General features: G+C 39.4%; 1 protein-coding gene across 3 annotated transcripts; it reads left to right on the top strand.

Moving 5' to 3' along the window:
• Nucleotides 1-2,070: 2,070 nt before the first annotated feature.
• On the top strand, nt 2,071-15,930 carry spata2 (spermatogenesis associated 2). Of its 3 annotated transcripts, none has more exons than XM_079802740.1 (4): nt 2,074-2,105; nt 7,629-7,719; nt 7,915-8,389; nt 12,221-15,924. In XM_079802740.1, exons 3-4 carry the CDS (start codon nt 8,057-8,059, stop codon nt 13,523-13,525), a joined length of 1,638 nt encoding a protein of 545 aa, XP_079658866.1. In that variant the 5' UTR covers nt 2,074-2,105; nt 7,629-7,719; nt 7,915-8,056; the 3' UTR covers nt 13,526-15,924. The 3 variants fall into 3 exon arrangements, with proteins under 3 accessions (XP_079658865.1, XP_079658866.1, XP_079658867.1); XM_079802741.1 differs by having other exon boundaries at nt 2,074-2,209; XM_079802739.1 differs by having other exon boundaries at nt 2,071-2,209; nt 7,629-8,389; nt 12,221-15,930.
• The last annotated feature ends 849 nt before the right edge of the window (nt 15,931-16,779 follow it).

Below are 16,779 nucleotides of genomic sequence, written 5' to 3'. Positions count from 1 at the left end.
ACAACACAACGGAAAAGCCACAACACAAATACATCAAGCCACAACACAACCGAAACAAGCCACAACTCAACGAAAACAAGCCACAGCACAAATAAATCAAGCCACAACACAACGGAAAAGCCACAACACAACGGAAAAGCCACAACACAACGGAAAAGCCACAACACAAATACATCAAGCCACAACACAACCGAGACAAGCCACAACTCAACGAAAACAAGCCACAGCAAAAATAAATCAAGCCACAACTCAACGAAAACAAGCCACAGCACAAATAAATCAAGCCACAACACAACGGAAAAGCCACAACACAAATACATCAAGCCACAACACAACCGAGACAAGCCACAACTCAACGAAAACAAGCCACAGCAAAAATAAATCAAGCCACAACTCAACGAAAACAAGCTACAGCACAAATAAATCAAGCCACAACACAACGGAAAAGCCACAACACAAATACATCAAGCCACAACACAACCGAAACAAGCCACAACTCAACGAAAACAAGCCACAGCACAACCGAATCAAGCCACAACACAACGGAAATGCTCCCGACCAGTCGGGGGCTCTCGAAGCGCGGTAAAGTTGCCACTGTTCTATACAATCGGCAATCTTACAAAGATATCAATACCACAATTAGTTTTAACAGTATGTTGGCTAACCATTGTTTATCGACATGAAATATTAATTCAAAATCACCTACAATCATTATAGCTGCATATTTATGCTCGAGAATGCTTTGACCCTATACCACGGCGCTAAGGAAACGTCTGCCAAATGGTTGAAACGTATATCAATTTTGATATATGTGATATATGAAACGTATATCAATAGTCTTCCACCCTGTTATACTCGTTTCCACCCTGTTAGATGAGACATTTTTTTTTAATAATTTGACAGCAACGTTAAATGTTTTGCATATTTATGTCTTATTTTGGGAGGTGAGAAGTATTAACAGCAAATACAGTATATGTTTTAGAATTTTTTTTGTATTATTATTTACCATCCTGTTGGCAAAAATGGGTACAAAAAGTACCTGATGTTCTTAATAATCAAGACATTCTATTCATCAATAATAGTTTTGTTATTGTTTCAAGAATAAAAAAAAAAAAAAAACATGACGGCATAAGGGACATATACTATCCAAGAAAATCTCCTTATTGTTTACATTATTAACATGTTGTGATAAATATGTCCCTAACAGGGGGGAATACCTTCACAGCCAGTGTCTGAAAAATCAATCTACCCATAATTATAATTTTTTTTAGTCCCTGAGCTTGACCAATATGTATTCCTAATAGTTAAACATGTCACTATTTTGGTAGAATGCTAAAAAAAATTAAAAACATGCGCTTTTTTCCCCAAAATTATGAAGCCAAAATGTTACAGGAATGACCCAGCAATCACATTCATTAATCACATGCACTAGTTAAAATCGAATTATTGATAGCAAAAATGAAAATTTGTACTAGTAGCAATTCAATTGTTGATATCACGAATAGACAGTTGCACTTGTAATTATTGATATAAAAAATAAAGGTTTTTACTTGTGAGAATTGTATTCAACAATTGAATTTTAATGGGAGCTGTGGTGACATTTCACTAGTGAAAATACAATCACGGATTAGCATTTTAACTAGTGAAAAAATGAATATCAGGAATTCATATCTGGGAATGAATAAAAGTAAAAATGGCTTGCCATAGTGTCGAACCTTTTTAGAGTGTAAACTGGTGGTTGAGAAAGGTAAACAACGTAACATTTGACAGAAAAAAAGCTCTCAAACGGATTGACCACAACTGCTTTATCACTAAATATTTATATTATTACAATCCTACGTTAACTGAAATCCACTCAGTGTTTGAGCAAACTTTACTAAAAGTACAAAAAAAAGAAGACGCTGAACGCAGCAGCGCAGGGACTTCTGGGAACTATTTTGAGCGGTGACTCCAATGAATCGAATCGTGTAGCCGAACCGACTCGCTGAATGAATTGGAGATTTGAACGCTAGTTCCATCTGCAGCCTGCAGCCTCGGGAGCGCGCAGAGGAGGCAGTGTGGCGCATGCGCAGTGCGGCGCTGGGGATTTCCAGCGGAACATGAAGGTAAGAGGCGCTGGATGATGGGGAGGAGGGCGGCTCATTAATGGTGCCCAGCACTACACGACACTGAACGGGCATGTTTACATTCACGTCTCGCTGTTATTGAGGTAATTAAAAAGTAATTGTAGGACGGTGTATGGTTAAATTATATGGTGTGTGGGTTTACAGGGCCCTGCAACTGCGCTAATGTTAGCAGTGGTGTGCTAACTGCATCTGATATCTGCCATAGATGGGGTTAAACGAGTTAGACTAGAGTAACGACTTCTGTAATGTCTATCCCTTTAATAAACACCAGTTAAGAGATCAGATCGGACTGTCTGGGGCTTTGACACATTCATTTACTAAGGAAACGAGACTCATTTTAGCTCTGTGGCTAACACACGTCACTGTTTGTCACTGTAGCAATGCAATGTAGGCAGAAATCATCATTTGGTCAAACTTCACTGTTCTCTGCTAACTCTGATTTGTTCAGGTGGGTTTTTTTCACCGTTTCTATGTTCAGTAAGATGTGATTTTATGATATCCTAATGCTGGTGATTAGATAGATAGATAGATAGATAGATAGATAGATAGATAGATAGATAGATAGATAGATAGATAGATAGATAGATAGATAGATAGATAGATAGATAGATAGTAAAGTGTGATGTTTAGTATATGCTTGAATGACCAGTTTTTGATGTGTGACTGTCAGTTGGCAGCCTAACCAATGAGCAATGAAGTCGTCAGTCCACATTCACTGCTAGAAACTGTATAAAATATGTATTATGCTTACAGCCTTACCAAACAAAATTCAGACACCTTCAACGTTTTCTCACATTATCACAGTTTATTCGCTATAGCTTAGAAAATGGTAATAAAATATGACGAAGTTCATCTTGATAATGTCAGATAACTTTGATAGAAAGGGATGTAATGGATTCCATATCAACCAATCAGCTGTTAAATGTAAGTACACAATTAGAAAATACCAATTTTGGTCAACCAATGACCAAGCAATGCTTCATTTAGTTCAGTCTGTTGTGTAAAAGGTTGCATTAGCTATTAAAGAAAAAACACTTCAGGAAAACATGGTCAGGTGTCTGAATCATTTTGTTCCCAACTTAAAAAAAAAAAAAAATCAATTTCACTGGTAGTCCACTGTAAAATATATCACAGTTAACTTTATTTTGCTCTCCTCACTTTCAGAAATGAACTATAGTGTTCTGGACCCACTAGTAAACAATTATATCTGGTGTCTGAATAATGTTTGATGTCAAAAGTCTAGTCCATTTTGCATTAATCCAGTTGTAAATTATATATTGGCAGTGTATATATTATGTTGCAAAAAAAAAAAAAGCTTTTTGTTTCCCAAATACATCCCTACATGTTAATGGCTGTTAGTGGAGGCGGATTCTTTTTGTACCCAAAATGGTGTCGTTATGCTGCGTTCACACCAAACACGAATTGAGCGTCAAAATCGCGTCTACCGCGTCTAGTTTCACGCGCGAACATTTTGAATGCATTCGCGCGTCTGCAGAGAATTGGACGCGCGTAGAAATCGAGCGTTTGAAGCGAAATTGACGCGCGTTCAAGGCACTCCAGGAGAAATATGTCATAAAACACCACTCTGCCTCTTTTCATTTTCATTAAAAATATATATTAAGCATTAATAGCCACACAAATGTGGTCCAGGCAACTCCTACATTATCTTCACTGCATGTATATTTAAATATCCTTAAAATATAAAGTTATTAAACTTCTCTTTGCCCTCAGTCAAAACGATTTGGCAGACAACAAATTATAGATTCATGAGAGCAAAGCTCGGCCGTTAGATCTACACAAAACGAACCAATACAGGACATCAGAGCCAGCGGCAAACATCAGAAGGACTGGCCGAGGAAAGGCTGCCTTCGCCGGGGTGATGAGCAGTGATTGCCCGGTGATTGCCTGGATCTCACAACTCCAAAAACACAAGATTATTTTTTTTAAATAGGCGCTCTCTTTATAAATAAACCACAGATTTGAGCTTTAAACAACTACATTCCTACCTGAAAACGTCTTAAAACTACATTTTGTGACACAATAGTACTGTTTTTAATTTATGCAGGGTTTCTCATACACGTCACTTTACCACGTGACAGCAGCGAGCAGCCTCCTGATTGGTTAACGCGGCGCGAATTGACGCCAAAGTTCAAATTTTTCAACTCGGGCGTCAGACGCGAATTCGCTTCAAATGCGTGAATGCACAAAAGCACCATTCGCGTGTAACGCGCGTATCGTGCAAGACACTCAATTCGCGTCCAATTCGCGCGAACGAAGCGGATTCGCGTCCTTCGCGCCGCGGGACCTCCAGACGCGCGTCAACGCGCCTTTCCATTGACTTAACATTGAAATCACTCGCGCCTGACACTCAATTCGCGTTTGGTGTGAACGCAGCATTATGGCGTCTTCCAGCAGGAGCTAATTTTCAAACATTTTACTCAGTTTAACCCACATTTAAATGACCCAAATAAACAAATGTCCATTCACAAAAGCTCAAAAATCTTTATAAAAAATAGATTCCATCTAGGCCTGACTAGGTGTGTAACGATACACTCATGTCACGATTCGATACAAATCGCGATACTGAACTCACAATATGATACTATCGTGATATTTTAAACCGACAAAAATACGTTAAAAAAAAAATTATAATTAAAATAATAATTATTATTTTATTATCAGGATCCACAAATATTCCCCTGCATCATTATATTCAACATTATATAATGTTGCTGAAACTCTGTAAACTTACTTTTTTCTTACTTACTTACTTCTCATGCATTACTTACCAATTTCGGTAATCGGTACCACAGCTAAATGTTTTTAAAAAAATGTATTTACCTATTTAAAAAAAATATATATTAGATTTATTATTTATGGTGATAATCATTTTAAGTAAATAATACATAAACATTTAAAGGCTGTTTAAAAGTAAACATTGTTTATACAAAAAGATCAAGTGAAAAATAATCAACCATCTAAGCATAATTATTATTATTAGTAGAGACAAATTATTATTACATAGAGCCGGCGCTAAATCTACTGTAGACTACAACAGTAACCTAATATATTCTGGCAAAATTTTTTTTTTTTTTAAACAGAACTTTTATTTTGATGGGTTGCCGTGAAGACATTTGAGTGTCTGTGTTCATGATATGACAGTTTTCTCAAATAAAAAGGGTAAATTCTCATGACGTGATGGTTTATGCGTTCATGTCCTCATATAGTGACACACAGCAGAGACTACAAAGACAGCGAGGGAGTGTCGTGTGTGTGTGTGTGTGTGTGTGTGTGTGTGTGTGTGTGTGTGTGTGTGTGTGTGTGTGTGTGTGTGTGTGTGTGTGTGTGTGTGTGTGTGTGTGTGTGTGTGTGTGTGTGTGTGTGTGTGTGTGTGTGTGTGTGTGTGTGTGTGTGTGTGTGTGTGTGTGTGTGTGTGTGTGTGTGTGTGTGTGTGTGTGTGTTTTGAACTGCTCAGTCTTTAATGTTATGAGACGGTGATTTTTATCAGGAAATTTTGATGGATCAACACAAGTTTTAGCACAGGCACATTTAAGTAATCTTTCATAGAATTGTACTAATTTTGTGCATGTACTTTTTTGTGTGTCAAAGTTGAATTTTATAAAATATTTCTTTTCATTATGTTGTATTTATGATATGTGACCCTGGACAACAAAACCAGTCATAAGAGTCTTTTTTTTTTTCTTTTAGGAGATTTATACATCATAAATAATCTTTCCACTGATGTATGGTTTGTTAGGATAGGAAACATTTTTAAATCTGGAATTTGAGGGTGCAAAAAAAGTAAATATTGTGAAAATCACCTTTAATGAAGCTACCAAATGAAGTCCTTAGCAAGGTATTACTACTAATAATATATTTTTTATATATATTCAGGGCTCAACATTAAGCCTGTTCACACGCTTGTCCTTCGGACAAATAAATCTGTCATTCACTTGTCCGAGTAAAACATTTGCTTGTCCGGATTTTTTTTGTAAATATAATCTATTCTGAAGCAATATTCTCAGCCGTGTTTAATCAGCTTTGACATATTTAAATATGCATATTTTTCATATTTGTACCTTTTTATAAAGGGCATTTTTCCATAATCTTATTAAATATAGGGTATGCTTCGGCTTTTTATATTCTTAAATTTGATCAATAAATTAAATTAGAATAAGACACCAATCAAATTAAATCATTTACACTGAAAAATTACAACTGCATTAAATAATGTTATGAGATTATTTTAAATATTTTTGAATATACAAATAAGAAATGTTGGAAAGATGAAACTAAACCACCAGTAGGTGGCAGCATGTGACTGTCTGAATGAGCGAATCATTGAGTCGATTCAGTGAAACGGCTGATTCATTCAAGAATTTGGCGGTCGTTTACGAACAGGTCATTGAATCTTTGATTCAACCGATTCTTTAAACCGCTGAATCATTCACTAACACACACTGATGTTGTGATATTTGTTTGGAACTATTTTCGCTGCTGAAATAGAACAAAAACAGTCCATATTACATCTACAATGTAAGTGACTTAATGTTAAATTGTTTATGGAACTGGCGTATGAAATCAGCCTCATGTTCAGTCGTGATGGTATTCAGGAAAACAACACTCTTGTTAGTGTAATGTTGCTTAACTGTATCATATGTTATAAATATAAAAACTGCACAATTTTAACCGTGTATGTTAACTGAGTTTCTGTGTGTGAGCGGCGCTCATTTGTTTTCGTTTTTTTTCCTCGTGAGGCGGCGCGAGCCTCAACAGCTCAAGCTTGTCAGTTGGTTTTATATTATTATCCACTATCGATCTCCACTTACACTGATGAATGCAGAATCATTATTGCACTTTGGTGATTCCATAGTTATTTTTTGTTTTGACGTTTTAACCAGGATACTTGTCCGTCGGGCAAGTAAAATTGTTTTTCACTTACCCCTTCAAAAAATCCACTTTTCCCGGACAAGCGTTAAGTCAAGCTCTGATATTTACGGTAGGAAATGTACAAAATATCTTCATGGAACATGATCTTTACTTAATATCCTAATGACTTTTGGCATAAAAGAAGAATGGGTAATTTTGACCAATACAATGTGTTTTTGGCTATCGCCACAAATATACCCGTGAGACGCAGGTCTGGTTTTGTGCTCCAGGGTCACATATTCCCCCGGTTTCACAGACAATGCTTAAGCTAATCCTAGACTAAAATGCATGTTTGAGCTATTTTAACTGAAAGAATCTTGCACTGACAAATCTTAAAATATGTCAGTGGCATTGTTTTGTCTCAAGATGCACACCAATAATGTTTTTTTCTTGGGCACGTTTATAAAAGTTACTTAAATGTCCTAATTGAACTAAGGCCTAATCCTGGCTTAGTCTAAGCCCTGACTGTGAAACCGGGCCTATGGCAATAAACTCAAATACTAAAACTAAGGCAAGCCCCCACTTATTACACTGAGTGGTGTTATTCAAACACTTGTTCTTCTCTCATTGCAGGACATGGTGTTTTTTAATGAGTGCTCCTCTCTGCAAGCCCTGACCTTCAACCTACTGCAGGGGGGAGACCTGACAGTGAGGGCTTAAAAAGGTGAGGAGACTCCATTCAGCCCCCAGTCCAACCACCTTCTCATGCCATGTTGCTTCTTTTGAGGTGTTTTGGCTAAAGAGGCACCCAGAGATGCCTATAATGGTAGGAAAGAGCCCTGGGCAAGGTGTATGCCCAAATTAAACTGAGCACATCTTCGCTTTCATTATTCCATATCCCTCCTTTGGATGATCGCAGCTTGCTGATTTTCCCCACCACACTGCACCGCTGTCCCAGGTCTTTCGGTGTCTAGGGGGAGAGAGGCCTTGAGATGGCAAGGGGGCCCATTTAAAGAAAGGTTAAGAAAGGAGGTTGCAAGCTTCGCAGCCCACTGCCACCAATGGATGCCAAGTTGCGAGAAGATCTGTTCCGCAGGTATGTGGCATCTCTGGAGAATCGTCTTGAGGAGGGAACCGGCGAAGGAGGAGGAGATAAGCAAGGGGCTAAGACCGAGGAGGCACTGATTTCTACTGCAACAGCACTGCTAGGCTCATACCAGCCTGATCCGGGGCAGCGCTTCCGCATGATTCGGTTCTATGACATAGCTGAGAACTCACTGAGAACTCAGAGAGGCGCAAACTTGCGTACTTTGGAGACAGCCTTTGCAACGCTGGAAACCATCTGTACCAACTTGCTGCTCTTTCCGTGGAAGAAGGAGTTCCGTTGCATTAAGGTGAGTCAAGAGATTAAAGGGTTAGTTCACCCAAAAATGAAAATAATCCCATGATTTACTCACCCTCAACTCATCCTAGGTGGATATGACCATAGCAGACCTGCCAACATGTACGCATTTTTCGTACTCGGCACGCATTTTGACCCTTTGGTACGCTTGTACGATTCGCTGCTCTCTATGTACGCATTTTGTTTCATCTCGCATTTCGCCGGTTTCAGTGCAGTCTATGACGTTGACTCTGCTGCTGAGCCACAGCGTGAAAGTGGAGTGAAAAGCTTTCGGCCAATCAGAGCGCTTCATTTTAACCCTCCGCTTACATGCCCGCCCCTCCTATGCAAATGCTTCGAGCCCGCGCCGCGCGCGTTCGTTTCATTTCAGTCAGTGCTTCAAGCAAGCTAGGCAGGCCGGAAAACTGCAGCGTGCATGCCATGGCTGAACCGCCTCACAGAGATGCGCTGTTGGCGGTTACAGCCGCGGATGACTTGACGAAAAAATATATTTTAAATTTGGGCGAGTGGCGGTTGAACCAATCAAATGGAAAAAAATATATATGCATTCTTAAATATTGTTACAGTGCACTAAGCAAACCTGCAAGCTATGAGCCCAGCTGTCAGTATGGAGGCCTAGGCTAAGTTACTTCTCGTAGATATTTTAAAACAGCCAGTCGTTGTAGCCTACCACTCGGGGAATAGGCATTTAAACAGACAGATTATGGAGTGATATAAAAATGGCATCGGGCAATGGCAGCGCGAGATGTTCAGAAGAACACAAGAGCTAAACTTCTACAAGCTCAATAACATCCACAGCAACAAAAAAAAGGTAAAAAAGTAGTCGAAAAACTTTGCCCATCGTTTTATTAGCAGATGTGCAAGGCAAGCGGGCAAGTTTTGGGGTTGTTATGGATAATTAAAATGTGAACATGCACGTTGCACAGTTGTGCGGTTGACTTTCAGCGAATTTTAGTGAATGAATAGAGTTGGCGTTTCTGTAATATCAAATCTCCATAATTCTTTTCTTGTATGATTTTGTTTGACCTGCTGGTATAAAATGAATTAACGTAACGGTTGTGTTGTGTTGCGTCGCGTCTTGCCACATTCAATGTAGAAAGCATTGCTTTCGTTTGAGGGTGCTTAACTCGCACCAGTAGACAAAAAGTTACCTGATTGTGACAGATGGTCGAATTCACATGACACATTATAAATTAGCATTATAGTCTGCCATAGCCTACGCTACAGTATAAAAAAGACAAAGCCCTCTGATGCAGGGAAGATGGAAAATGTGGATAAAGACAGGTAAAGTGATGTAATGAATGAACAGTTTATCTAATTGCATAGTATTAAGATACTAGTAAATGAATGGCCGTTATTTTTACCTTAAACTTTATGCTAACAATTGTGCTGGGTTGTCTAGAGAGGCACCAGACAGTGTGACTTTGCCTTAATCTTGTCAGATTTTTTTAAACGCATGGAATATCAGTTTTTTTATTAATGTTTTTACTCTACAGTTGTGTAGTTGTGTTAAATTATATACATTTTTATTTATTAATTAAAATTCATATTTAATTTGATTAAATATTAAATTAAATGTACATGTAAATTAGTAATAAAATGTTGCTATTATATAAATAGACTATTATGTCAAATTCAAATAAAATATCTACTACTCATTTTCATTCATTGTGAAAATATGAAATGTGCCATAGTTTAGTGGAAGATTGCTGCCATCTACTGGAAAACAAACACTTTTGCTATTGAATACGGTAGTTTGGGTCGGGCGGGGGGGACGCGTACCCACCAGATTTCGTCATGAGTCCTTTTGTACCCACCACTTTTTTTTTTTTTTAAACCTCGAGTTCAATTTTGCGGTGAAGCATTGCTGACACACACATATTATTTTTTCCACTCAATTCATAGCTGTCAACCCTCCCGTTTTTTCCGGGTTTCTCACGTATTTTAGCTCTTTTCCCGCTGTCTTCCCGTTTTAGTATTTTCCCGTAAAATATCCCGTATTTTTACTTTGTTTGCGCGCGCCGTTGCGATCTGCCTGCCTCATCTTGTCAAAAATGCCTTTTTACTGTGATGGTGGTGATAATAGGCTAAACGTTTAAACGATGCTTTAAGTGTTTTTTTATGGATTTAATAAGCAAGACAAGTCAAGTGTTGATTTCAGAGGCTAAAGTGTTGGGTTAACTCACTGTCGGCCGCTGGCCGCTTGGTCGTCACTTTAAAAAGCAAAAACTTTAGTTTAACAAACATTAAATGCTTTAAACATTTTTCTAAATTAACTTAATAAAGAAACAAAACTAAATATATCTACTTTGACATTAAAAACAAAACTGAACTATTTTAATGGCTGTAACTAATGTGTAATAGGGAGGATAAAAAAAACACGGGCTCCATAATACTCTGATAATGAAGTGGTAAAAAAAATTGCAAAAATGAAAAATATTAAAGAATTCGCGGGGCGCTTTCGTCAGCATGAGTAAGATAGGCTATAAGACCCGCAATATGTCTCTCATCTGACATTTTTATTTATTTACATTAGTAAGCTGCAGGACATAGTCTTTCAAAACATGACCTGCGCGAAAGAGAAAAAAAAATGTACCCAGCACTTCTGAAAATGCACTTCTGAATGCGTCTCTGTCCCCAGCACATTTCAAACCAAACTGACGCCCATGGATATGACATCATGACTTCTTTCAGACGAATACAATCAGAGATATATTAATAAATGTCCTGGCTCTTCCAAGCTTTATACTGGCAGAGAATATAGCCCAAAAAGTGCATCCATCATCATAAACGTCCTCCACACGGCTCCGGGGGGTTAATAAAGACCTTCTGAAGCAAAGTGATGCGTTTGTATAAGAAAAGTAGTTCTATTTCAGTGTTTCCCCTAGAATTTTTTCCAGCAGCGGTGCTGTTACGTGCCGGTGGTTTGTTACCAAGCCGCGCGTCGGGGGGTTCGGGGGCGTGCACCTCCGAAAAAAAACAACCTTAAACCATGATTTCTGGCAAGTTTTGTGGATAGAAATAGACATTTTGAACATTAAAATCCAAATTAAGCTTTTTATTAGTTTAAAAGGTGACTAGCTTCTAGCCTATTTTACTTCAATAACCTCCAGGGACGTGCAAAAAGTTCCTAAGGGGCAAGGGCTCAAATGTAAGAAAGGGGCAATATGTAAAAATAAAAAATAAAAAAAGTGTTTGGATACTATTTTATGTTTTTGCAAAAAGTCTCATGCTTATCAAGCCTGCATTTATTTAATCAAAAATACCGAGAAAAAAAGGCATCATGAAGCTTCGAAGCGTTATGAATCAGTGAGTCGAATCAGCAGTTTGAATCGCCAAATTTCAGCAGTTTGACACGCGATCCGAATCATGAATCGACTCACTGATTCATAACGCTTCGAAGCTTCATGATGCCTTGTTTTGAAATCGTCATCACTATATAAGTCGTTATTCAGGGTTTTTTTGCGCACAAAAACTATTCTCGCCGATTCATAGTTATTGTAGAACCACTGTAGTGAGATGGACTTTGTAACGACGTCTTTAGTACCTTTTAAGGGTCTTGAGAGTGAACCGTGCATTGAGCCAATGGAGGCCTTTCAGAGCCATCAGATTTCAACTAAAATATCTTCATTTGTGTTCTGAAGATGAACGGAGGTCTTACGGGTGTCGAACGACATGAGGGTAAGTAATTAATGACAGAATTTTCATTTTTGGGTGAACTAACCCTTTAAAACCTTACATTTTCTTGTTTGTTTATGTGAAAAAATATGAGACGGTCATAATTCTCTTTGACAGCTTAATGACTTCTCTTTCACTCTTCCAGACCTTCACAGGGCCATACGTGTACCAGTTGCAGTCAGTGATATGCGATGCGGACCTGCGTTCACTTCTGCGTTCCATGGGCTATTCAAGAGACCAGGAATTGCAGTACCACGTCAGGGACCATCCAGGCGGAGCCTCCCACCTTCGACAGCTTTCCTTTGAGATGCTTCTCGCCCAGGCAGAATGCCGTCTACTCGGCGAAGTGGTGTCCATGTCTCGGGGTTTTGCCTCGGAGCTGGATGCCGTGGAGGTGAGGAGGAGCACCAGAGAAGATGCAGCAGGGTGTGGCGACGCCCTCCGCCGCCGAGACGGTCTTACAGGAGACTTGTCCCGCCTGTCGGTGCGGCCAATGGATATCGACCGTGCCCACCTAAGGCGAAGCGGGCGGCCGTCCAAGTCGGTGGATGTAACGGACAGTGCAGGACACTGGCACCAAGCCAGCAAGCCAGTGTTAAAGGCTTCACTCAGCCTCCGCAAAGAGCCATTGTTTGTTGACACGGAGGAAGACATGAAGGATGAAATCATCCGACCGAGCCCCTCGCTTTACCCTGTGGCGGCACCGCCCTCTTACAGCCCAGTGGCTGACTTCTTTCCCATTCAGTCGCCGCCGTCTGAGCCATACTCCTACCACTTGTCTTCCCTGGATGAGGTGGACTTGTACACTGAGAGGGGTTTGGGTGGCCACCAGACGCCCTCTAGACCACCGAGCCGGGAGCCTCGGGAATCCCGGGACAGTTGGGTTCTGAAGGGGCACATGATGAAGTGCCAGGGGTGCGGCTTGGGCTGCCCGTCACTCTCCTCTTGCCAGAGGTGCGACATGATCTTGTGTTCATCCTGCCACGCGGTGGAACCGTCGCCTTGTTGCGGCTTCCAGGATTACGCTAAAACTTCCCGCCCTCTGGATGGCTACATGCCCATCAAGGAGAAGTTGTCCGTCTACTCCAACGCCCACTCGCACACTCACCCTCACCCTCATCCACTTCCCCACGCTCAGTCCCACTCGCTGTTGCTGGACAAAGCTGTGATGAGCGCCAAGCTGTTTCCCAGTAAACCCATGGGTTCGGGCTCTAGTCCGGCGGTGGGCTCCGGTGGGGTGGAGCGGCTGAGCGTGGGCTCCCGCTGTGGCTTTTGCAACAAGCCAGGGGCGTCTCACACCTGTGTGAACTGCTCCAAGGTGTCATGTGACATGTGCATGAGCCTTTACGGCAGTGATGTGTGCACCCGCAAAAGTCCTCATCATAACTTTGTGCCCAATCATCAACTCAATTTCAAATCCAGCACCATATCCCACCTCGTATATCGATAGACCAGGAACAAATCGTCGTGCACTACACCTCTATTGCTCCTTTTATCCCTACTTCTTTCACCCTTGATTTGTTTCGTATTTATTTATTTAACTCTTCCTGCTTCCTTTCTCAGTTGGCAATGATTTGTTTTCCGTCATGTGATGTTGCCGTGCATTTCCTGTTCCTCAGTAGCTCTACTTTATTAACGACAAAAAAGGTGTTTGAAATCCATTCAGTATCAATGTTTGTTAACTTTAAAATAACCATGCAGCGTGAACTGTGAAAGATTAGCCGAGGCTTCACCCTAGAATTGACTCGAGTAAGTTGGAACTTCTCAAACTTGAACAAATGATTAAAAAAAAAAAAAGTTACACTGGACGTAAATAGTATATATTTTGAATTGTGAAGCTATAGATCTATGTAAGACTTTTCCAGTTGAATGGGGTTTCAGTTGTGAGTTTGTTTCAGAACTTCTAGTTGCTGTTCAGTCACTATATTGAGTCCTCTGACAGGAAATGCCTTGTGGGTTTACCCCTATGAAGTCAGCCTACGCTGTTCAAAAATGCTGCTGTTGAAAGTAAAACCAGGAGGGGGCGCTCCTGGCCTCCACATGTTTTGCAAGTACCATGAATCTCTTCTTGGTCAACTTCATGCACATTCTGTATGATTATGTCTGTGTATATTTTTTCTCTCCCTCTGTCCAGGTTTCCTTTACATTATTGTAACCTGTTAAGATTTGAATTAATTGAAATGGACAGTAATTTAATATTTTGCTACGCTGACTGTCGTTAGAAACAGTTTAACGTTTGTGTTATTTTTGTTAATGAAATTTATGATGGTGTGTACACGTAACATGACAAACAAGTATTACTACTGGGTGAATGCCACAAAGGATTGTATGGGTCATATTTCACCTCAAAATCCAAATTATAAGATGCTTTGAGAAAATAAGACTCTTAAGAGTATTGAAAATCATCCTTAATGGCCCAGAATGATTTATTATTTCATTAAAATAAGCATAAACTAAGTTCTGTACAACAAATACTACTGTTTTTGTTTTGTTTTGTACAGTAGTACTTTACAAATGTTATCACATCACAGTTATGTGAAATAGTGTATTTTACAGGGAATTGTACTTAACTGTTAAGAAATCGGCCAACATAGACTTTATTTTCATAGACTTCTTATTTCTTCCGGTGTTTTGTTTTTTATTCTGGAGTAAAATATGACTTGGACATGTTTTTGTGAAATTCACCCTATTAAAGACATTTCTAGGCATCATATGTGACCCTGGAGCACAAAACCAGTCCTGCGTCTCACGGGTATATTTGTGGCGATAGCCAACAATTCATTGTATGGGTCAAAATGATCCATTTTTCTTTTATGCCAAAAATCATTAGGGTATTAAGATCATGTTCCATGAAGATATTTTGTAAAATTCCTACCGTAAATATGATCAAAAATGTATTATTATTAGTAATATGCCTTGCTAAGTTCTTAATTTAGACAACTTTTAAAGGCAATTTTTTCAATATTTAGATATTTTTGCACCCTCAGATTCCAGATTTTCAAATAGTTGTGTATCGGCCAAATATTGTCCCATCCTAACAAAGCTTATTTATTCAGCTTTCATGTGATGTATAGATCTCAATTTCAAAAAAGTAACCCTTATGACTGGTTTTGAGGTCCAGGTTCACATATTAGCACAATTTTAGAAAGTTGGCCTGATTTATATTATCCCATGAAGATGACACTAATATATATATAACAGTCGAGCCCAACATTATTCATACCCTTGGTAAATATGAGCAAAGAAGGCTGTGAAAAGAAATCTGCGTTGTTAATCCTTTTGTTTAAAGCTACACTGTGTGATATTTTCCCCCATCTAGCGGTGGAAAGGTATATGACCATCCAGTGAATATTAGTTTCTGTTCCTCTCAATTCCGATTTCGTTTTAACTCCTACGGTGGCCGATTTAGTCCAAGATTAACATGGCTTCCAGTTCGACCTCGTCCACATTCGACACGGTGCCATCGAGTGTTAAAACGCCAAAGGCGAAGCTTGAATTTACGGGTATGTCCCTCTTTGGCTGATGTACTTTCACGATGGAGGGGCAACATGGCGACCCGCATTCAAACCCCTCACCCGTGTGTATTTTCAATAAACTTACGAGTACTTTATTACTTGAAAGAAGTAAATATACATTAATGAGCACATTTTTGAAAGAACTAAGTGTTTTTAGCTAAGAACAAACTATAAAAGTTACACAGTGTAGCTTTAAAAAATGTTATACATTCTAACCTTTCATTGGAGAATAAGAATTTTAAATGGGGGGAAAATCTTATTATGAAATAAATGCTTTTCTCTAATACACATTACTCACAATTAATCATACCCTTTAATTCAATACTTTCTGCAACGCAGCAAAAAAAAAAAAGATTAACGCAGATTTACTTTCACAGCCTTCTTTTGGTCATATTTACCAAGGGTATGAATAATTTCGTGCTTGACTGTAAATATAAATCTTTTTTTTTCCTGCAGCTTCTACTGTTGTTTTGGTTGAATTTTGTGTGCCGTACAGGCAGAACAAATTCAACAGAACAAAGTCAGTACGTCATTCTGGATGCATATCTTTAATTTCAGAGACCTTTCAGCCTGCTCTCCTCGCTGCCTTAGGTAACCTAAAGGCTGCACATAATGCAGGACTTGACGCTTAATGTCTGTACGCACTCCGCAGCATAAAGCGAGGGCCAAAAAAACTCGTCAGGGAAACAGAAACTAGCACAAGACATGAAGATGGCATGTTCTCAACTTAACTATGTGTTTTTGACTCTCTGTTGAATGAAACTCTGCCGCCTCCTGCAAATTCTGCAGTGGTTTCCAGTACAATACAGCAGCCAAGACTTTTTGACACCCAAATGACAGCATGATTTACCAGTAAAACTGCTATGTGCCAAACACCCACAGGCTGTGAAGGTAGAACCGGACCTTACTGCTTATCTGCACGGTATCTGAGCCATTTGAAAGTGTTTTAACCTTGGGTGATAGATGACACTTTTTCCTCACACACAAGTCAATTCTCATCTTAACCTGTGTTTGTGTGATTTTCACTGGAGATGAACTGATTGTGATAAGTGAATTGACCCTGACATCCACACACACACACACACACTCGTACTCCTCTGCTCCTTGTTTTCCAGCTGTTCATGAAGCATTATTCAGACATCTGCAGAGGTCAGATCTCTCTCTGGCAAACAGGTTTTATCTTCAACGG

Source organism: Gobio gobio, assembly GCF_949357685.1.
Source record: "Gobio gobio genome assembly, chromosome: 21".
Classification (NCBI taxonomy): domain Eukaryota; kingdom Metazoa; phylum Chordata; class Actinopteri; order Cypriniformes; family Gobionidae; genus Gobio; species Gobio gobio.
The sequence above is the reverse complement of the archived record's forward strand: the minus strand, read 5'-3'. Positions and strand labels throughout refer to the sequence as shown.